The sequence below is a fragment of the Oreochromis aureus genome, linkage group 4, assembly GCF_013358895.1.
Source record: "Oreochromis aureus strain Israel breed Guangdong linkage group 4, ZZ_aureus, whole genome shotgun sequence".
Lineage (NCBI taxonomy): Eukaryota > Metazoa > Chordata > Actinopteri > Cichliformes > Cichlidae > Oreochromis > Oreochromis aureus.
The window spans coordinates 32306787-32328876 of record NC_052945.1 but is presented as its reverse complement, the minus strand read 5'-3'; the positions used below and the strand labels follow the sequence as shown (position 1 = coordinate 32328876).

At 42.8% G+C, this 22090-nt stretch overlaps 1 protein-coding gene across 3 annotated transcripts in view; it reads left to right on the top strand.

The window, feature by feature from the left end:
• Positions 1–21942, top strand: part of tanc2a (tetratricopeptide repeat, ankyrin repeat and coiled-coil containing 2a) — a 57190-nt gene extending 35248 nt beyond the window's left edge. For 2 of the 3 annotated variants that reach the window (XM_039611334.1, XM_039611332.1), the window contains 26 exons: positions 1599–1735; positions 3093–3261; positions 3349–3669; positions 5636–5761; positions 5844–6113; positions 6549–6685; positions 6934–7165; positions 7267–7439; positions 8524–8604; positions 8685–8885; positions 9823–9957; positions 10882–11078; positions 11170–11278; positions 11432–11554; positions 11638–11775; positions 11895–11993; positions 12398–12589; positions 12703–12796; positions 13801–13934; positions 14027–14150; positions 14654–14829; positions 14974–15106; positions 15386–15477; positions 15563–15697; positions 15812–15912; positions 16916–21942. In XM_039611334.1, coding sequence (XP_039467268.1) covers positions 1599–1735; positions 3093–3261; positions 3349–3669; positions 5636–5761; positions 5844–6113; positions 6549–6685; positions 6934–7165; positions 7267–7439; positions 8524–8604; positions 8685–8885; positions 9823–9957; positions 10882–11078; positions 11170–11278; positions 11432–11554; positions 11638–11775; positions 11895–11993; positions 12398–12589; positions 12703–12796; positions 13801–13934; positions 14027–14150; positions 14654–14829; positions 14974–15106; positions 15386–15477; positions 15563–15697; positions 15812–15912; positions 16916–18776 — 5690 coding nt within the window. In that variant the 3' untranslated portion in view covers positions 18777–21942. The remainder of the gene's footprint in view (positions 1–1598; positions 1736–3092; positions 3262–3348; positions 3670–5635; positions 5762–5843; positions 6114–6548; positions 6686–6933; positions 7166–7266; positions 7440–8523; positions 8605–8684; positions 8886–9822; positions 9958–10881; positions 11079–11169; positions 11279–11431; positions 11555–11637; positions 11776–11894; positions 11994–12397; positions 12590–12702; positions 12797–13800; positions 13935–14026; positions 14151–14653; positions 14830–14973; positions 15107–15385; positions 15478–15562; positions 15698–15811; positions 15913–16915) is intronic. The other variant, XM_039611333.1, reaches the window with a different exon arrangement.
• Positions 21943–22090: the final 148 nt, after the last annotated feature.

Here is a 22090-nt window from a genome sequence, read left to right as displayed (position 1 = left end):
AGCAGTCAGCAGTTTAAAGCTGTAATTACAGAGAGAGAAACAGAGAGTCGGAGCTTTCGTGCTGCGGCTTACATTCTTGTCTTGGTGTGTGTGTGTGTGTGTGTGTGTGTGTGTGTACGTGTGCAGTGCTCTTGGCATATTTAGGTCATGATAGTGAATACATTTAAAGTGACATCAATCACTGTTTTGCATGTGCTTTGAGTGAGTTGCAGCGTGTGCATGATTCAGATTCTCTGAATTGTTCTATTTTCATAATTTCTTCTGATTGGTTGGACTTCTAACAGTGTCTACTCTTGAACCCAGCACATTAAATTGGGACTTTTTCGCAGGTTGCCAGTGGATGTCTGTAGAAAACTGTCATTGAGGCAGCTTTATGCTGAGCATATGCTGACTCCAGCCCAGCAGCCAGACTCTGAACTTCAACAGATAACAATCTGATGAGCACTCAGGCTACAGCCTGCATTTCTATCTGTTCATGTTTTAAAGTCTCTTTGTGCTGGTTTTCATCTTTGTATTCATACCTAAATACAAAGAGAAAGATCACGAGTGTCCTCGTAAGTTTAGGGATTTGTGCTGTGGGCCTGTAGCCTGTGGGTTTATATTGTTAAATGGTAATTATGAGACAGTGTGTTTCAGGTCATTTTATGGAGAAACACGAAAGTAATGTAACATGTGCTGGATTAGAAAAGTGTTCTGTGTAATACAGAACACTTTTTTTTGAGTAATGACCCCAACCCAGATCTCAACAAAGAGGGGAAATACCTCCAACATGCAAAAAAATGTAATCACACAGCATGCAATTAATTTGCATGAATGTAATGTGTTTGATAAGCTGCTTGGCGATGGTGGTGACTCTCAAAGTGACACCAATGAGAATCAATAAGGAATCGATTTGATAAGTGATGGAAGTAGAATCACTACAGTCCCACACACCAACACAAATCCCCACATGGACACAAATACGGACGGTGGACACACATGGAATACATATGAGTGTATGAGAGACCTGAAAACAATCGTCACAGTGATTCTACTATGAACAGGTAGAAACAGAGGCTGACTGCTCATCACTGCTTTGTCTTCTGTTGAAGCTCATCCCCTCCCTGCTCATCACGCTAGGTTTTTCCCTAGCCTCGCGTTGGCATGTTGTCTGTGCAGATTCTTGCAAAAAGCTCAAATCTTGCCAGTATAATCCAGTTGTTTCTGTCCTGGATGCAGATTCAACATTATCGTCACGCTCTCATCCCTTTGTGCAATAAAAATAAAATGAATGTCCATATCTCATTCCTGACAAGCTGTAGACTTCATCCTTCTCCTTCTGCTGTACACAAGCTGAAATCAGCCGACTGTAGCACAAGAAAAAAATCATGTTTGTTTGATGACCTGCAGACTGGCATAATTGCAACTGTAATTACATTTTTCACTAATGTTTTATGTTACTACATTACTGAAAAAAGGTAATATGATTACAGTAACGCAATGTTTCTTTGTAATACATGAAGGTACACGGTCTCCATTGTTTCACATGTCACAGTCAACAGCCAGATGACATTATCAGCATAGTATCTTTTTTAAATTCCCCTTTTTTCATTCGTTAGGTGAAGATGAGGAGTTAGGACCACCCCCCTCAGTAGATGAGGCAGCTGATGCCCTGATGACGAGGCTTGGTTTTCTACTTGGAGAAAAGGTCATCAGTGGAGAGCCAGGCTCGCCTTACCATGCTCAGGATGGGCAGGTAAGTAACACACGCATGCTTTTGTTCCACCTAACTCATCGAATGTTCTTAGTTTCTGAGATTTAACTGTGAATCTGCCATACGATGTTTTATCAAGGTCATGGAAAGTCTGTTTGCACTGATAAATGTATCTCATCCATCCACTGTGTTTATGTTTGAATATTTAAAGATGATTTGCCAAAAAATGCTAACATATACAGACACATGATAATTATAAAAATGAAAACTGTAGGATATAATGTTAACATCTATAACAGCAGTCCCCAACCCCCATGAGTCGTTTGGTACCGGTCCGCGAGAGTTGAGGCTCGGGTCTTTTCCCGTGTGTTATTGTGACGGAGTTACACCGTCCCGGTCCGCAAACAGCTGATCTGAGCGCACACACGCACCACCACCATTAGTCTACTATTGTCTCGCTGGGTTACCGTGGCTGCACGTCTTTTAGTCGACCGGGCAGATAAACAAAAAAGGGGTGAGAGGTATATTTTGAGCGGCACAGACGGTGGCCAACATATTTTTTTTGCTTACCTTCAATAAAGCCGCTCATGTAGACTCTCCGTGATCGCCGATTATGCGAGTGGTTATGCAAGCCGATGGTATGGTGTTCCAGGGTTCAAATAGTGGGTTCGCGCGCGTTTGGAAAGGTCACGTGAACTGCATTGTTTTTGTTTGTGTTTTTTTGTTATTGTGAAACACTGTAGGCTGCCTGGAAGTGGCCATAAATGTCTGTACATAATATATAGATAGATAGATAGATAGATAGATAGATAGATAGATAGATAGATAGATAGATAGATAGATATGTATGTATTGTAGGAATACAGCTGGCAATAAGCTGAGGAAAAAAGAGTGTGTTGGGAAAAGAAATAATAAAGGGATGACTATTATGCCTAGTGGGAGGGGCAATGGGGTATAAAAGGAGGCTGTCAGGGCCTACCTGGGCATTCTGTGAGATGTTACAGTGAGGGTAACATGCAGGCTGGCTCAGCCGCTTGTGTTTTGTATATAGATGTTTGTTTTGTTTTGAATTAAGTTAGTTGTTTATTTTCTTTGTAAATAATCTTTTGTGCACCTGGGAGGCCGGCAGAATAAACTATGCACACTGAACGCTTCCTGACTACGCCTGCATTTGTTCGGGAGAAGCTTAGGAGAGGACCCTGCGACAGTTATGAATAAATCTTCTTTTTTTGGGTACTGGTTTTATTTTGTTGTATTTATCCGCAACACCTTGAAGGCCGGTCTGTGAAAATATTGTCAGACATAAACCGGTCCGTGGCGCAAAAAAGGTTGGGGACTGCTGATCTATTACACACAATAATAGAAGAATATTTCAATTTTTCTTCTGCCTTTCCCGCAGAGGATGTCTCCATCTTCAAGTCTGGCTAGTAGCAACACCTCGCCCAGTTCCACACTGCACCCTCCCACTGGTGCTGAAGGCAGTAATAACAACAAACACGCCTCCCCGAACCACGCCTCCGTCACCTCCCCCACCTCAACACTGGAGAGCAGAGACAGTGGGATCATAGGTAAGGTGCAGTTTTCTTCTAATGGGCCATTAAACAACCAGCTCTTGTTGCTAATGCCCCCTGTTTCCCCTTCACTCTAATTTTCAGCCACGCTGACTAGCTATTCTGCTGACTCAGCTGCAGAGAGGGATGACGGCGCTAAGTATCCAGGAGAATGTTACCATGGCAGCAGTCTCAACCTGTGGCAGCAGGGGGGTCGGCCAGTGGTGGCGTCCACTTCGTCCACCAGTGTGGTAGCGTCAGGAAGCAGAAATGAGGGTTTTCTATATAGGGTGGACGACAGCATGGCTGCCTCCACTTACAGCCTAAACAAACTCCACCCAGATCGAGGCACTGGCCTCACCCAGTCATCAGGTTCCACCCATTCCATCCCCCTCTACTTCATGCCTCGCCCTAACTCGGTTGCTGGTAAGATGGCAGATGAATGCGATGTGGCCTTTTTTCCTTTCAGCACAGTGTGAGGTTCTGTTGCATTTTACCAGATATTTATAGTCAGTGTGGTCTAGAAAAGTCACAACTAACTGGCTGACACCAACCAACCATAAAAGTCCAGCTTAACAAGCTCCACATATAAAAGAATCTATAATTTAGCAGATTGCTTGCAGATGATTTCATTTTAGACCAAATCTTAAAAGATAACCTGCCTCTGACCAGCACGTGTGTTCAGCATAAGTTGCCATAGTGATTTAGCCAGGTAAAAAGAGAGCCAGCGGCACGACAGGAAACTCGGTTTAAACTCAGCACAGCTCACTAAGCCCATAATCTGGCTTCATAGTACACCCCTCTGCTCTGCAAAAGTGAATTCACTTATATTCAAATTTGTATACAAATATACAAACAATTGCAGTGAATTATGGGGGCAACAGTTAGAAAAATATTCCTATACTATTAATAAGGGACACTGATGACTTTATGGGCACGTTCACTCATTTTGCATCAAACTGAATAAAATCTGAAATTTGTTTTGTAAATTTTGCTGTTATTAAAAAAACCTGCCAGGATACTTTGCAGTCTGATTGGATCACGTGAACGCAGTAGTGAGGAATTAAAACACAGTTTTTTTCTCTAGTTTATAATCTTTCTTTAAAAAAAACCTCACCTCCTTTTAAAAAGTTGTTCCAAGTCTTGGCAGTCTGAGAACAAAGGAAATAATCATTCTAACTATGCACATCTTTTCAGAGAGAAGTCAGTTTTAGCTTTCTCCAAAATAGCATGTACAGGTTAGGGCTACAGTTGTCACCTGAGATGACTTGGGCCACGGAGAGTTAAAGATAGTGTTTCAGAAGCACACAGTCCTGGATCCAGGTCATACTTCACCATAACTGAGGCACGGGGAGATGCTAATACAGAATCCTTAACACCTTAAAAAAAAATCACCTATTAACACTGTCTGGTTTCTTTCAAGTTTCTGGTTTATTTCATCTGTACACAAGCAGGAATTTAAAAACTAGGTGTTAACGAGCTCGTCATCGGTAGTTTATAAACTGCTGATAAAAGGCAACAAGCTGAAAAATGGAGATGGTGCCCGGGTAACGTGTTCAGAGCCCATTCTCCTTTTCCTCTTCTCCTTCTTCTGTTTCAATAAAAGCTAAAAGTCATGAACACTTTGGGGAAGGAAGGAAGTGACACACAGGATACAAGGCACAGCCTGCACTCGTATTCTCTGCAGTGCAACAGGATTGTTACTGGAGTCATTAAGACAAAAGTTCTGGTAGGTTTCTCACGGTTTTGTGTTTGCAGCCAGGGAAAGTTAAAGTTTTTAACTTCCATTAGTACTTTGTTAGGTTTCATATCAACTTTATAGGAACTGTCAAGATACTGGAATCCTACTAATACTGCCGGTCTGCTTTGCTAACAACAGATACGGAAATCTGTTCTAAAGCTATGAACACGTTTGTCTTCATACAAGCTAGAAGACACACATGAGTATTTTCAGACCTCAGGTTTGGTTGGAGTTATGTTAAGATTAACTTGTTTAAATTGTTCATACAGCGATTTGTAACATATTTGTTACTGAGAGCGTTTAAATATTTCTCACTGCTGTGGAGTATATTTGTGGAGGTATGTTAATGGTAAATTAACAATAAGAACAGTTTTAAAAGAGATTTAAAGTCTTGGAACTATAAACGTATAAACTAGAACGTGAATGCATCGGTTTACCAAAGTGCCAGACCTGTTTGTACCAAGTAGTAAGGACACATTCACCATAGCTAACTTAAACTTTGGACTTTGTTCAGAGGAAAAAAATACACCTACAAACGGCTCTAATTTAGTTTTCTCTAACCAACTTAGCGTCTGTATAAAGCACATTATGTAAATTATTTTGCAGCAGTCTTATTACAGCATTATTTTTTATGTTTTTATTTCTCTTTAGCCACTAGTTCGGCCCACCTTGAAGATCTGGCTTATCTTGATGAGCAGCAGAGACACATCCCTTCAAGGACATCGCTCAGAATGCCTAGACAGAATTCTGGGATTCGTAGTCAACAGGACCACAGAGGTAAATGCACACATGGTGCCAAACATCCCGAGATGCAGTTATTCTAAATGGCAGTATTACACGCGCTCCTCTCCTCTTCCAGCAGTTCGTTTCACTCCCTCTCTGAACCTGAAGCCGCTTCACTTTGAGGTTCCTGGTCTCTCATCTGATTGGCTCTTCACCGGCAGGGAGTGGCTCTTCCAAGAAATGGACACCTGCCTCCGCAGCGATGATCCAGCAACCAGCCGGGGCGCCGTTATCATCGGCAACATGGGATTTGGCAAAACAGCCATCATTGCTCGCTTGGTGGCACTTAGTTGTCATGGAAACCGTATGTGGCCAAATGCTTCTAGCAGCCAGACCGTACACAAACGTAAGAGGAAAAGATCCCTCCCTTTCACAGCTCTTGACTGTATCGTACAAGAGACATTATGTAGCTGTTAGCAAAACCCTAGAAAAAATGTATGCAAACGTTAAACTGTCTTCAGGTTGCATTTGTATATCAGAAAGTTCATTTCTTGTGTAGCCCTCACTGCTGAGACTGGAAACGAGGCTCGTATTTCATCAAGATAAAGAGCCAAAGCACACGAGACTCTGGCTGTCTTTGACTAGTTTAGACGAAAATGTTTATGTACTTAAATTCACTCAGAGTAACGGAGTCATCATATGTAACCCAATAAAATCCACCGGGCCAGTAGCCAGACCCATAGCTGAGCCAGGCATCAGAAAAACATTGTAAAATCATGTAGTTAATGAAGGCAAGAGCTGCTCAGAAAGAATGACACATTTGTATGTTTGAATTTCCCAGATGTGGAGACTTTTTCCCACGACTCTCTGGGAAGAGGAGGTGGAGGAGGAGACGAAGGGGGATCAGGAGAAAGCTGTCCAGGTACACCAGAAATGAGGAGGAGACAGGAGGAGGTGCTGAGGAGGCTCGCGGGACAGGTAGTATCCCTACTTCATTCCTCTTTCTACTTTCTAATCAGAGATGACCCATTGTGCTTTTCATAATTATCTGCTTGTGTACAGCAGTGGAAATGACCATAATGAATTAGACTGCTCTAATACCAACCAGTATAATTAATGATCACCAGTCTCTCAAGCTAAAAGGCCAGTGTGTGAATCCACCTTAGCAAAGTTTTACTGAAAATCTACAGATGATTCACCGACTTTCTTCCACCTTTGTTTTGTAGGTAGTCTCATATCATTTCTGTCAGGCCGATAACTGCCACACCTGTCTCGTTCCGGAGTTTGTCCACAACATGGCGGCTACATTAAGTAGCGCACCTCAGCTGGCCGCCTATCATGAACTACTGCACCGGGCGCCACAGCTCCAGAGCATGCTCAGTCTGCGCTCCTGTATCCAGGATCCGATCTCTGCCCTTCAGAAAGGAATACTAGAACCACTCGATGCTCTCTACAGAGGTACAGCTTCTACTACATTCTGCTAGCTTGTATTTGGTAAACTGTGCCACATTAACTGATGTGCAGTGATGCAATGTGAGTTTGTTTTGTTTGTTTTCCAGAAAATAAATTGCATGTAGAAGGGGCGGGCCTTATTGTACTGATTGATGGGCTAAACGAGGCAGAGTTCCACCGGCCGGACTACGGAGACACGCTGACCTCCTTTCTATCCCGAACCATCCAGAAATTTCCTTCCTGGCTGAAGGTCATTACCACTGTCAGGACCAGTCAGCAGGTAAACACAAGTCACAAACACACAGAAGTGTAACATCACAAAGGTGACCATGAAATGGGAACAAAAGAGCATACAGGTGCGTGAGAGGGACAACAATGAGGCAACCCCCAAAACAGGAATGGCTTTACAGCTGGATGACACGGAAATCTTTCCCTCCTCATCTTTTCCAACTGTTTTTTCACTACTTTTGCATTTGTTTGCATTTGACTGGGGTCAGCTGGTAGCATGAGGTGATACCTGGACCCTACAGAGGTCACACAGGTAGTCCGGCTCCTCCAGGATGGCATATCAATGTGTGCCATTCCCACAAGGTTTGCTGTGTCTTCCAGCACAGTCTCAAGAACATTGAAGAGATTCCAGGAGACTGTAGGAGACCTGGACAGGATTGAAGAGGGTGAGAACCTGTTTGAATGTTTCTGACCAAACAATCAGAAACAGACTTCATGAGGGTCTGAGGGCCCAATGTCCTCTAGTGGGCCTTTTGGTCACAGCCCAGCACTGTGGACATCTGCCATACAAATCCAGAATTGGCAGCTCTTTTGAGAGCAGGTTCACCCTGAACACATGAGACAGGCTTTAAAGGGTCTGAAGAAAGACTCTATGCTAGTGTAGTGGGTCCTAGGTTAGCCTCAGCATACAAACAAGCACATGGAGACTATTTTGAGTTGTCTTGATGCATTCTCAATCATCCAGGAAAGTAAATCTCCAAAAGTTGAATCTGTTCATCTGGACGTAACATTTTGTGGGAGAAACGTTTTGTCACTCATCCAAGTGACTTCTTCAGTCACTGAAGAAGTCACTTGGATGAGTGACGAAACGTTTCTCCCACAAAACGTTACGTCCAGATGAACAGATTCAACTTTTGGAGACTATTTTGAGTTGTGTTGGTTTCTGTCATTGTTACCAGTGTTAACTGCATATCTCTTATCAGTTTGGAACCTTTTGAATGTGATTAAAATCATATTATTCTGAAGCAAATTTACTATCTGTGCTGCCAAATTACTGCGAGCGGCACACACAGGCTAATAAAGAAAACTTTTTCTGAACTAACAAAATCTGTTTCTTTGTGTTTTTATTCACTCAGGACATCACTCATTCTCTGCCCTTTCACCGCATCTCTTTAGACCAAATGGATGAGAATAGTGCCATTGACCAGGACCTGCAGGTAAGGTGCAAACAGATACATTTCTGTGAGTTTCTCTGTCTGTCTGCACATCTGTACTGCATCGGTCTGTCTTTTTTCAGGGTTACTTGATGCAGCGTATTCACAGCAGCACTGAGATCCAAAGCAATGTGTCACTGAGCAATGGCCGCCTCGACAACACAGCACTGTCCAAACTGATCAGCCACCTGAAGAGCCTGAGCAGAGGCTCGTATCTCTATTTAAAACTGATCCTGGACCTGATAGAGGGGGGATATCTCGTTCTGAAGAGCTCCAGCTTCAAGGTGAGACGGGGAAAGAAGGTAAAGGTCAAAAAAGGTCCTGAAGAAAGTCGAGACTGCTACAAACTAGACCAAAGAAGTAATTGACAGTTGAAGTATAATCAACACAGATTAAAGCACTTTCATTTAAACACAGATGAAAGCAATCAAGTGGTACTCATAGTTTCCACATGACATCACATTGTTGCAGGAACTCCAAATGGAGGGCAAAAATTATTTTCTCTACTGTCTGCTTGTCATTTTTACCAGATTTGTTCAGCCAAAATACAGGACAGTTACTAATCTCTAGCCAGTTTCCCCCATACTGGAAACATTTACTGTGTGCTACTGTTTAAAAAGCTAGACCCATTCAGTCAGTTACTGTGCCATACCGCTGGAAAAATGTCTGTCACAGTTGGCTCTTGGAGATTATGTCAGTATTTGAGTAAATGTATTTAAAGGGACTGACTGTTCTGACTACATTTTATTTTAACATTTGTTTCAGTCATTGAATTTTATGTCAAACAACTTTTTAAAAGGGACAGTTTCTGAAACTCAGCATGTGAGCCACAACATATTTTCCACTGAAAATCACCAACATCACTTTCAGTCGACCCTGAGCTTAATCTGCAATTGAAATGCTGCGATGAGTTTGAATTGTGCATGCCAAAAAGTTTACTAGCAGTAATTCTGTGACTGTCCGCTGCATTGCAGATAACTTGTTTTAAGTTTTAGTGTAAACATAATATAAACAAATGTCAGCTGAAATAACTGAAGCGTACAAGAGTGAGAGCATGTTAGTTTAAATAATTAGACACTGCGCAAAGTAGTGGGCGTGGCATTTTAAATGTAAACAAAGAGATACTGATGTGTAACCATGAAGCACAAATGTTTGCACTCTTTGTAGCTCATTTGATACACCAAAAAGTCTTTTAATGGGTGTGTGTGTGTGTGTGTGTAGGTGGTTCCTGTGAGTCTAGCAGAGGTTTACCTGCTGCAGCTCAACATGCGCTTTCCCACCCAGTCGTCCTTCCAGAGAGTTCTACCTTTACTCAACGTTACTGTGGCATCGCTGCACCCGCTGACTGATCAGCAGGTAAAGGCTCAGTCGCAGTAGAGTAAAAAAACAGGACAGCAGCTTCCTTGCAACTAGGAAAAATCAGTAATTGATTGCAGGTAGTATATTTATCACAGTTAATCGTTTTAGCATCACAAAAACATTGCATATAATTGCTGACTTGACGCCAATCAGTTGCAGACTGATAGCAGACTGATTGTGTCTTACTGCTGTTATTCTGTCGTCGAGACACAGCAAAGTTGTTTTAAGGACGGCAGTGGTCACAGGCCTGGTCACCGTCTTAAAACAACCATTTCAAAGGCAACAACTTTGCAGTAATTTAGTAATTTTAGTCAGGCTGTGGTCTCCAGTGTGACTGTAGCATGCCACACCAGCTACAATAAACTTGATATAGTATACTATGGTCTCAGAACATGATGAGTGTACTGGAAGTAACATTTGTAACACTACTGAATTTTGTGATCACACCTACACGAGATACTTTTTTCTACAGTGTAGATGACTGTTTAACAAATATAGACACCGAATAACTCTAGTTAGCATTAGCAGTACTGACAACCTATTCCTCTCTCGCTGGCTCAAAATTGATTGGTGGTCCCTCCTTCTCTGCTGCTCAACAAGGAAACTGTACAATGTTCCTCTGTCATCTTTATCACCGTTATAACTAATCCATGATATCACTCACAGAGCACCTCATGTAGCCATATTTGATATTGCGAATAGATTCAAGCCCTCAAAGTAATGACTTGAAATGCATCGATTGTGTGTATAATTGTGTCATCTTGTAAGAACCATCCTTTGTATTCAGTGATGCTATCAGGATATTTTTTATGAACAAATATCATCAAACTTACTGACGTGCCTTTCAGCCTCAGCTGTGCTTCAGTTAGTGCTAGCGTGCCAATAGTTGCTAACAGTGGATACAATACTGTCAATGCACAGCTGTTTGAGGTGGTAAATGCGAGCACCCTGACCAGAGGTTCGCTGCAATGGGCGGAGTTCTCACAGCGCCTGGAGCAGCTCTCCTCGTTCCTGTTGCGGCGCAGCGACGGCAGCCGGATGCTAAACCACACCTCCTTCAGGGAGTGGCTCATGTGGAGGGAGGAGGGCCAGGATGACAGGTTCCTCTGCGATCCCAGGTATAATCAGCCAGAGGGCATAAGTGACAAATGGAGAGAGAAGAAAACGGGGAAGGATGTTTCTCACCGAGCTGTGTGTGTTTGTTTCCAGGAGTGGCCACACTCTCCTGTCCTTCTGGCTCTGCAGACAGGCTGGAAAGCTGACCCGACAGCAGACACTGGAGCTCGGGCATCACATCCTGAAGGCGCACATCTACAAGGCGAGCACTCACACACAAAGTTCGACACGCATGCACGGATACCTGTGGCTGGAAACCACACCAGGAGATTTTCTTTACATATCACAAACGTATGAGATCCCACTGTTTTATGTCTAACTGTTGGTTTCTGTCGCATTTGTTCTGCTCATCCAGGGCCTGAGTAAGAAGCTAGGGGTTTCCTCCTCAGTTCTGCAAGGGCTGTGGCTGTCATACAGCACCCAGAGCCTGAGCCCTGTTCTTGCATCACTGCGCAACCTCTACACCCCCAATATCAAGGTAACATACCATGTGTGCGCACACACACACGAGTGTATTTCCTAGCACAGTTCTGCTGTAACTTTCCTCTTTTCCTTTTCCAGGTGAGCAGATTGCTGATTATGGCCGGGGCTGACGTGGATTACTGTAGTGATGTCCTCAGCAACGCCCCCCTGCTGTGTGTCCACGCTCACCTGGGCCACACTGATGCTGTAGCACTGCTGCTTGATCACGGAGCGCAGGTAAGAAAAAAGAAAAGGCTGTGTAGCTTTTTAAATATCATGTGAGTTCATAGAGACGCGTCATTGGGTTTTAACAGGAGCAAATTTACTCCAACCACAATTCCACTTTGAATTTTTAGCTGGATGCTCGGTCACATGATGGTTTGACTGCACTGGGATTCGCTGCTGCAGCTGGTCACCTGGATATCGTCACAATGCTGAGTCAGCACAGAGCCAAGGTAGCTACCAGTTCTACTCCACATGTGCAGCTGATGTAAAGAATGACAACAGCAGGATTTTCACAGGCTTCAGTGCAGTACATCCCATAATTTAGTAGCTTGGAGATCCACCATTCACGGAAAAAAGTAATAGTTTTCTCTCTCTCACGTTGTTCCAAAGTTCCCGGGATTGAAATAAAATATTGTTCAGCATTATATTGCTTCACCGTGGTATGCAATAGGCCAACCTTATACATACAGTGAAATATGTTAAATAGGGGAAAATTCAAATTGTTCCAGTTCAGTTGCTCTTTTTCTTTGGATTCTTGATCTCATAACTTTTTCTGATAGTCAGTAACATTATTGCAATTTAACCTAGAAAGAGTCCCAGCCCTTTTTGAGTGTCTGTCTCTCCTTGGGTGCAGGTGGGTCACGTGGACAGCTCCGGTCGGTGCGTGCTGGTTCACGCAGCCCAGCGAGGCTACCTCGAGGTGCTGCGCTTTCTCCTAAAGAGGGCGGAGTGGAGTTGTACTACCTGCTGTGGACAGAAGGGGGCAAGTAGGAGCCAAGCGGTGCAGCAGGCTTTGATTGCTGCAGCCAGCATGGGACACACAGAGGTGATACACACACACACACACACACACACACACACACACACACCTTTAATGTATAACACTGTGTGGTACTGAATCATGAAAATATAATCACATAGTCGGGTGTGTGTGTGTAGATGGTGTCATACCTATTGGACCTTCCAGAGGAAGATGAAGAAGGGGAGGAGAGACCTGAGATCAACACATATGACAGTCTATGGGGAGAGACAGGTAATGACCACGTAACTACTATTGTGTAATTACTTTGTCACAGCAGGCTTTGTTTTTCTGTCAACCAGAAGCCATCACTGTGATAAATTCACATGGAACATGGTGGGAAACAATGTTTTCATAAACATGCTTTGGTTTGCATAAAAGGTCATTTACATAACGGATGATATAGCAGGATCATTTTGCCACCACAACCTCATAATTAATCAGAGGCAAACAGGAGACAACATGACTGATCACTGTACTTTACATTAGTAACATCTAGTGGATGAAAGTGTTCACTTCAGTAAAAACAGAAAAAATACAGTTCTGACCATAAGTATTTGGACTCTTCTACATGTTTGGTTCCTCTGGCCAAGATTATTATATTTTTATTATATAAGTCCAAAAACCAACACAATAAAATAAGTCTTTGCTAAATATAATTAAAATGAGACAATAAATAAATAAATAAAATAAAAACATACAGTAAATGTGAAAACTGCCACTACATACAAGCTGATACAATAACGACTATAAATAAAAACTAAATGGAAACAAGCAAATACACAATAGAAAACTATATTGAAACCGAAAGGTTCTCCTAAGAAATACAGAAGTTTTATTTGTGTAGCGCTATATTACAATAAAAGTCATCTCAAGGTCCTTTATGTTGTAAGATAAAGACCCTGAAGTAGTAGAGCGAAAACCCCAACATCAGACGTCCCCTCGGTGAGAAAGTGCTTGGTGACAGTAGGAAGGGAAAACTCCCTTTTAAGAGGAAGAAACCTCCAGCAGAGCCAGGATGAGACCTGGGTGATTCTGTCTCATTGCAAACTTTTTCTTACCAAAGCTCAGACGTGAATTCATTTAATATCCATCGCGTCATTTCAAAATAAACTCTGGCTTCTATATTTAATGTTTGTTCTCTAACACGCACCACAGCTTTATAATGCCATATGTTCAGTTACAGAGCTGAAGTAATCGTCTGGTTTCCCTTGTCTCACTCTGTGTGTTTCCATCAGCTCTGACAGCAGCAGCAGGATGTGGCTGTCTGTCTGTCTGCAGGCTGTTGTTGGATCAGGGGGCAGCTGTGGAGCAAGGAAACAAGCAGGGTGTCACTCCACTTTTCAGCGCCGTGAGACGGGGTCACTGGCAGGTATGGTGGAAACAGAAAGCAAACAGGCACATGATCACATGATACCTGCAGCAGATAACTGCAGTCTTCCTCCTCCTGCATCCTTTGGTCAGGTGGTGGAGTTGTTTCTGAATCAGGGAGTGGAGGTGAACATGGTGGACCAGCAGGGGCGAACAGCTCTGATGACTGCAGCCTCAGAGGGACACATGAGCACTGCTCAGCTGCTGCTGGATCATGGTAATCACACACTGCACTCTATAGCCAGAAAAACAGCAGGAGTTGCTGCAGCAATGCAATAAACCAGCAGTCACATTGTTTATGAACTTCAGTTCAGTCAGAAAGTATTTTTTAACTTTTTCACAGCTTTGATCAGGAGATTCAGATGTTAAAAACCCTTGAAAACGAGATTGGTCCTAATGAATAATACTTTAACTACAAACGCTAATCTGTTTGCAGCTGTGATACTGTACAGTATTCTCAGTATGTACACTGCTGTGAAAACGTGTTTTCCTCTTTCCTGACACTGACAAAAAAGTAGAAGAATTATGAATTGAATCTGTTGTCCTTGTGATCAAACACTCCACTGTAGGAATTTACAGTTTTAACAGAAATGGCATGTGTGTGCTGAGACTAGTGAGGCCAGGTTTGGAGCCATTATTTATAAGGTCTTTCTTAGAGCCCCCATTCTAATCACAATAACGCCGACAATAGCTAATGAATCTCCTTCTGTCTGTTTCCAGGAGCCTCCCTCGAACAGACCGACAGAGAAGGGCTAACGGCACTGAGCTGGGCGTGTCTGAAAGGCCAGCTCTCATTGGTCAGAGAGCTTGTGGAGAGAGGAGCAGCCACAACTCATGCAGACCGCAATGGACGCACGCCTCTGGATCTGGCTGCATTCTGCGGAGACCCAGAAGTGGTGTGTACAGCCAGAGTATCCATGATTGTGTTTTCGTTACTTCAGAACAGTGTATCTGTCCTACCTGTTCTGCAAGGGCAATGTAATGTAGCCGGAAGAGAATTTATAAAAGTGGTGAAAAATGTCGCTTTGATCCGTGTCCAGGTGCAGTACCTTGTGGATCACGGTGCATCAGTGGAGCATGTGGACTGCAGCGGGATGCGCCCTCTGGACCGAGCAGTCGGCTGCAGAAACACTTCTGCAGTCATCGCTCTACTGAAAAAGGGAGCCAAAATAGGTAGAAGCACAACCCACACCCCTGCTGCTCCCATCACTCAAGACTTTTGTTCAGTTTAACAGCAATAATTAAACCATGGATGTTGTAGTTATGCAGTAAGCACCTTCACTGCTGCATGGCCGGACTCCCATATAGTTTATTTCCATTAGCAATACATCATCCTGCAAATGAATGAATGAATTCTAAATCATCCTTCATATATCCCTAAACTAAACTTGCATGTTTGTGTGTGTGTGTGTGTGTGTGTGTGTGTGTGTGTGTGTGTGTGTGTGTGTGTAGGACCTGCAACCTGGGCCATGGCAACCTCTAAGCCAGATATCTTAATGGTTCTGCTCAGTAAATTGATCCAAGAAGGAGATAAATTGTACAAGGTAGCGTACATTTCCATCTTGATTTGATACATTTATTTGATATTCCAAAGTTCTTTCTAAAAGAGTTTCTTTTTTTTCTTTCCAGCAAGGTAAAGTGAGGGAAGCCGCTCACTCCTATCAGTCAGCTCTCCAGAAGTTTCCAGGAGACGAGCTGAAGACGTTCAAACAGCTCAGGGTGTGCGTGCTGCTCAACCTGTCACGCTGCCGCCGCAAGATGAACGTGAGGCTTTTTGTTACACACATGCTGAGAATATTTTGCTTGTTATTTTGAAACAAATCTCATCTCGAAAACTTTATTTCAGTATTGATATATCGTTATATATCTTCCTTACAGGACTTTAGCCTTGCTGAGGAGTTTGCTACTAAGGCCCTGGAGCTAAAAGCCAAATCTTATGAAGCCTTTTATGCCAGAGCCCGTGCCAAACGCAGCCGCAGGTAATTAGTGTCGTGAGAAAGAGCACTGAATAAAACAAACTGATCGTCATCTTCTGAGAGTTTGGATTCTTTGGACCTTCAGTTGTAGAACTGTGATGATTTTATTGTTTGGCAGTTTTAAACTATTTGAAATTTAGATACAAGATTGCAGCGAGAAAGAGTTGAGTAGTTTTAGGCTCACTACCATGTAAAGATAGAGTGACCTGAACTGTAAGAAGAAGTAGAAGACATATGTGCTGTCAGGTAGGGTCTCATGTGTTTTAGTTGGCGGGTGTTGTCAGTTTCCAGTTACCTCCATGCTAAGGCTCTACACAGAGTTTGCTAAGGCCTCAGTTACACAGGCCCAGAGACCAGCTGGCAATCCCCTGTTAACCTCCAATTGCTAGGAAAGCAAAATGGGTGCTGGACCAAAAACCATCTTGTGATTGCTTCGATTGCTAGAAGATTACTGCGGTTACTCATAGTTTGCATAGAAGACGCCAGCTTGTCTGCACTCAGTCACTAACTAACCACCATGTAGTGGTGAAGCATGAAAAAGTACAGCACAAACCGGAAACGGAGACCATTTCCCTTCAAAGTAAAAGTATACCTCTCTGTGACCAAATGAAACAGCCAGCAACTTCCTGCTTGCCAACCAGACACATTTTCCACCAGTGACGAGTGGTTACCGTGGGGTCACTGACTGGCACCAGTCACCAGAGAGAGAACAGAGAGTAAAGACCTAAAGTTTTAGCATTTAAGTAAGTTTTGACCTAGCATTGCATCACAGTCACTGTGACTGAAGGCATAGTTTGCAGATGGAGGGACACATTTTTAAGCCTGTTTTTTCTTTGTGAATGTGATTACAGCAAATTTCAGGTAACCAAACATCGAAAGATTGGAACAGAACTTCTAAACACTGACAATATGAAATCTATAATTCAGGAAACATTTTTATATACACATTCTCTGTCATCTTCTGAATTTTGTCCTGTTTTCACTCCTTCTCACTATCACAACCCAGACAATTCCACGCTGCTTTGGAGGACCTGATTGAAGCCAGCCGTTTGTGCCCATCCAACCGGGAGATCCAGCGCCTGCTGTCACGGGTCAAAGAAGAGTGTCGGCAGGCTGCACAGCAAAAGGACACTCATCCTCCATCATCTAATCACATCTATCAGCAGAACATGTCCATCAGCGAGGCCAGGTCTAGAGATTCAGGTTGTTTGCAGGTGCAGGATAGAGAGGGGCTTACAGAGGAAGAGGAGGAAGAGGAGAAAGCAGAGAGCAGTTTCAGGGAAAGAGACTCCTCTCCCTGTCACCTTCAACCTGCAGTTCAAACTCTTGACACCCGCTGCCACTCTGGGGTACTATCGCCCTCCTCCCTCTCCCCCACTCATCTGTATCATCACCTCCCCAGTCCCACCCACGCAGCCTCCCTTTCTTCACCTAGTCACTCTGCACCTCCCCCTCCTTCCACCTCTTATCACGATTTCAGCCCTACTTCCTCCCTAATGCAGCATCAGCAGCGAGGCGGCAGTGTGTCTGAAAGTATGCCTGCATTGTCGGAAAGTGGAGGTCTACAAAACTATCCACAGTCTGACTTAGATCACAACCAGGGAGTCCAGCGTCACCCCCACCTGGCTGGTCAGAGGTTCCAGAAGCAGAACCCCGTCCAAGGCCACTGGCTCCAACCAGCCAAAGCACAGGTGGTCCGAACCAATCAGCCCAGTTCTTCTACCCACTCCAGCATGGTTTTGGGAAGTTCTGCCTATTCCCAGTTTGCACATCTGCCCAAAGAACTAGCAGAGCTTGGGGAAGGCTTTTGCTCAAATCCTATGGATGTCAGGCCTAGCCTATTGGCTCAGCCTAGTCTGAGCTCTGGAGCTTCTTATGTACAGGATGAAGAAGAAGTTGACCTGGTTAGCCAAGCCAGAGGCACATCTGGCTATGGGAAAGGAGCAGGAGCTGAGTGGGCGGGGGTAAACCGTTTTGGCCAGTCCCGTCAGTTCAGCCGTAACCAATCCAAAGCAGCCTACTACCCTTTGGAAGTTACAGAGGCAGCAATGGGGTCTTCAGATAGGCTTCAGTCATCGCACGATTATCAGTATCAACACCAGGGTGGTCTTCGACGTCCACTCAGTGCCCACCCAACCTCCTCCTCTGGTCAATCCCCTAGGCCTCTCATCCATTCCCAGAGTGTCAGCGTCCGTTTCTCCCCCAGTAGTGGTAGTCTTGCTACTGGACAGCCAGCTAATCTTGGGCCAGGCTTTAGGACATCGGCCTCTGTTCAGCACATGGATTTACCTTCAGATCTGGCCTCTGCTAGAAGCATTAGTGGTTACCATGATGATAACTTCCTGATCGCCTCTCCCCAGTCAGAAATATGCATGTCAGGAGGCGGGACTTACCCTGGAGAGGTGGGACGGTCATCTAGGAACACTCCTTTTATGGGAGTAATCGACAAGACAGCAAGGGTGCACCAGCAGTATCAGCAACAAGCTCCGTCCAGCTCAGCATCCTGTCTCAGTCCGTCTCGCTCCTGGGCCGTGTCTTCAGTGGACACAGTTGTCACTTCACCCAGCAAAAACCCCCCTCCACCCCAGCTCTCATCCTTTGCCTACCACAACCGCAGCAACAACAATGCCCACAATGGTCACGCCTCTTATGATAACCAGCTGGACTTCTATGAGGTGACACCAGGAAATGTTCATCAGGGTGAGGGGTCAGTACAGGTTGCCAGTCAGAATCCCTCCTACATGGATGTGAAGGTGGCTCGGACGCTGCCCATGATCCACAGCTGCTCGGACAGACCGACTGAGAGACGTACGGGTCCTACATCTCCGGTTAAACCAAAAAGACCCTTTGTAGAGTCCAATGTGTAAAGACAATACAAGAACATTAATTAAAAGTGGTATAAATGAAGTCAGTGTACCGATATACTGGAAGACTGTTCTTGAAACAAAGTAATGTCAAGTTCCTACATTTAGTACTTGGAATGTTTATAAGAGCTAGACACACCAAGTTCAGATTGGGAAAAAGCATTTGTTTTCATTTGGTTGTATTTGTTAGTATGCTTCAGAGAACCCCACGTCAGTTGCTACTTTAAGTGATTGCTGTATGTCGTTTTTGGAAAGAGTGCCACTTCATCTTAGGCATACTGACTCCTTCATGGTGAAGTTGCCTAACCTATTAGAACGGCATGGAACATATTCCCCAATAATGAACTGGTTCTGCCATTTGGAAGTGAAACATTAACAGGTCTTCACCTCACAAAGCACAAGAATAAGAAGACAATTATGGAATAAGACTGTATTCTCCTTCTTGCACAATTCTGGCTTGAAGTACATTTTAAAACTGCAGTTCAAGTCTAAATGGTGACGTCCAGACAGGAGAGAAAAAGCACCGCAATTACCTTTGCCTGCTGCCGACGCCTTTAATAAAGATCTCATTTCAAGATTGAAGCGCTTAAATAACACAGAGACTTGAAAGAAATGGATGAATCCAGGCTCGCAACATTGTACCAGTCAAACGCTTGTTAGTGACCCAGACCCAAGCCATAGTTTGAGAAACTCGAAAATGCTGTCATTGAATAAGCACTGACTTAAAAAAGAAAAAGAAAAAATGGTATTTATCTTTTTAAGTTATGTCTGTATTAAACTATAAAGTTTCTTTTTGTTTTTTCTTAAAACGGTATTTGCCTTCGTGTTTATTTTGGGAGGTTGTCTGTAAGAACAGGTAAACTGAAACTTTAGCGTTTTAGTTTACATGAAGCAGAAACTCTAAAGAGTTTCATGTTGGGTTAACATTGGTTTCTTTCTGGGTTCAATTAGAACGATATAGTGCATTTGTAAAAATTTGATTTTTTTGAGGGGGCATCCATTCAGCCTTTTTCTGTGCTATCTAAAGGCCTTTTATATTCTGTAGTCCTAATGGTCTAATTATGCAAACCACAGGATTCCAAGTGATACACCAGGGCTCTTCATACTGTATTATGTTGGAAACATTTTGCTTGTATGTGCCTCAGTTATCAGTATTGTCAGTCACTCCCACTCTGACCATTAACTAGGCTTGACATGTAATTTCTGGATATTTGTCCTCAACAATGTGCATTTGAACTCTTTGGATGGTGTTGTATGTTTTTCTTGCCTTTCCAAAGATACCTGTGTAAAATTCCAATGAAACAATCTATTTATCTGCTGAAATGAGCTTAATTTATGACCATGCCAAGCTAACTAGCTTACCACCAACAGCAGCCACAGAGCCTTACATATGAGGCCCAAAAATGTACCATTAATCAACTACATTCCTTTACTGTGTTGAGGTTGTTTTTCAAAAACTAAAGTTCAGTTCACTCTTATCATCTTATCATCTACTGTGTATTTCACAGTCAGATCAGAATCTTAGCCTCACAAACATTAGCATACGTAGCCGTGTGTTTACTTACTCTTCAGATGGTTCCTCCAACTTTGGTGTGTTTCTGTGCTTGTTATAAACGCCTGCGCTTCGAAAATGTTTGAAATCTTCAAAAATTACGTAAAGTTCAAACAAAATGTGAAGAAACAACAGCTCCAAAACATGTACATTGTACTGTGTTGGAGCAACACCATCTTAAGTTGTACTAGAGCCAGGCAAGACTTTTCATGTGAAATCGGTTTGTACCATGAGCTGGTGCAGTGAATCAATATAACCTTTATTTAATCATCCTCTTATTTATAGTGCTGTTCTGGGAAAAGGCAAAGCCTCTTGAGGCAACAAGGGCAGAAATAAAGAGACAAGAAAAGATTTTTAAAAGTGGTGAAAGTTTTTGTTAGAATTTGCAGAGCGTAATTCAAAAAAGTAAGTTTAGGTCAGAACATAGACCTAAATTTAGATGTTAAATAGGAAAAAAAATGGTCGTAATCAAAGATCATAATTAAATTGTTTGTCTGCAACAAATGATTTTAACTCATTAATCAAAAGTTTCTTATTATATACCAAACATTTATAGTTGCTGACAGTGTTTCTGCTTATGTGATATCAAAGAATAGGCGTCAGTAACAGTAACTGTGACATTAAAAAATAAATTCCCTCATTGCGCCACATTACTGGGTTTTAAAAATCAGTACTTTGAATGGAAAATGCGTTTTTCTTATCGTACCTTAGATGCTAGGGCTAACAAGCATCTGCTGCAATACAAAAATTACGCTGTTTCTTTTTTGCATTTCCTAAAGCGATCACCATCTACTTGGGATTTTGAATGTTAACAGTTTTTAGCACACTATCGTTTATGAATCCATCAAGCACATATTTATTTATGATGTCTTTACAAGGTTTTCCTTTCAAACCAGTAGTTTGCCTATCTTGCTAAAACAGATAAAACAGACAACATATTTATGGCAAAAGACACGGTTTGCTGCACAAAGTGTTTTTGTCTATGTCAGCAAGGAATGAAGGCAAATGATTTAACTTTTCCATCTTAACCTTGTTAACGACAAGGGGAGGTGGCTAGCTGAATATTTAAAAGAGGGACAAATTTTACTTTAATCATATATTAAGATCAGGCTTCTTTAAAAATGGTTTTTATGAACATGAATGCCAGTTTTTGTACATTTGTAGTGGGGTTTTTTCAAAACTTTTCAGTTTCAGTTGCTGTTGCTATTGAAACATGTAACCTCTGACACAGCACACACAGTACAGTCTCTGACCACTGTCGTCATCTCGTGCTGCTCAGGCGACTGCAGCTGTGAGATGATATTAGATGTTGATGTTCAAAGTAACTGAAAGTGAAAACGTGGAAAATCTGTTAGCAAAACTGTGCGTTGTGCATCACATGTAGGATGTTTACCTTCTGTCTGCATTGGTGCCTGACTATAAAATATCCCGTCAGAACAGAGCCTGGTCAGTGTGTACTTTGGACTCTTTCACAGTGTGTAAGATGAGCTGAAATTTAAAACCAAGGATGGTGACAAGAAGAGCTTCATTATCAAACATTTCAAGCAACATGAATGTGTTTCTTTGGCTCACGTGAAATCACTGAGTTAGAAAGAGGAATAAAGCTGAATAAAAGACTGAACTGTAAGTCTATCTCTCATTGTGTGACCCAACAAGGAAAGGCTATATGGGTATAATCTTACATTAGAACAAGAACATTACCTTCTTGTTATGTGGCAACACTGGTTAAAACCCCCAAAACAATGAAGAAAAACTTTGCCTTTTA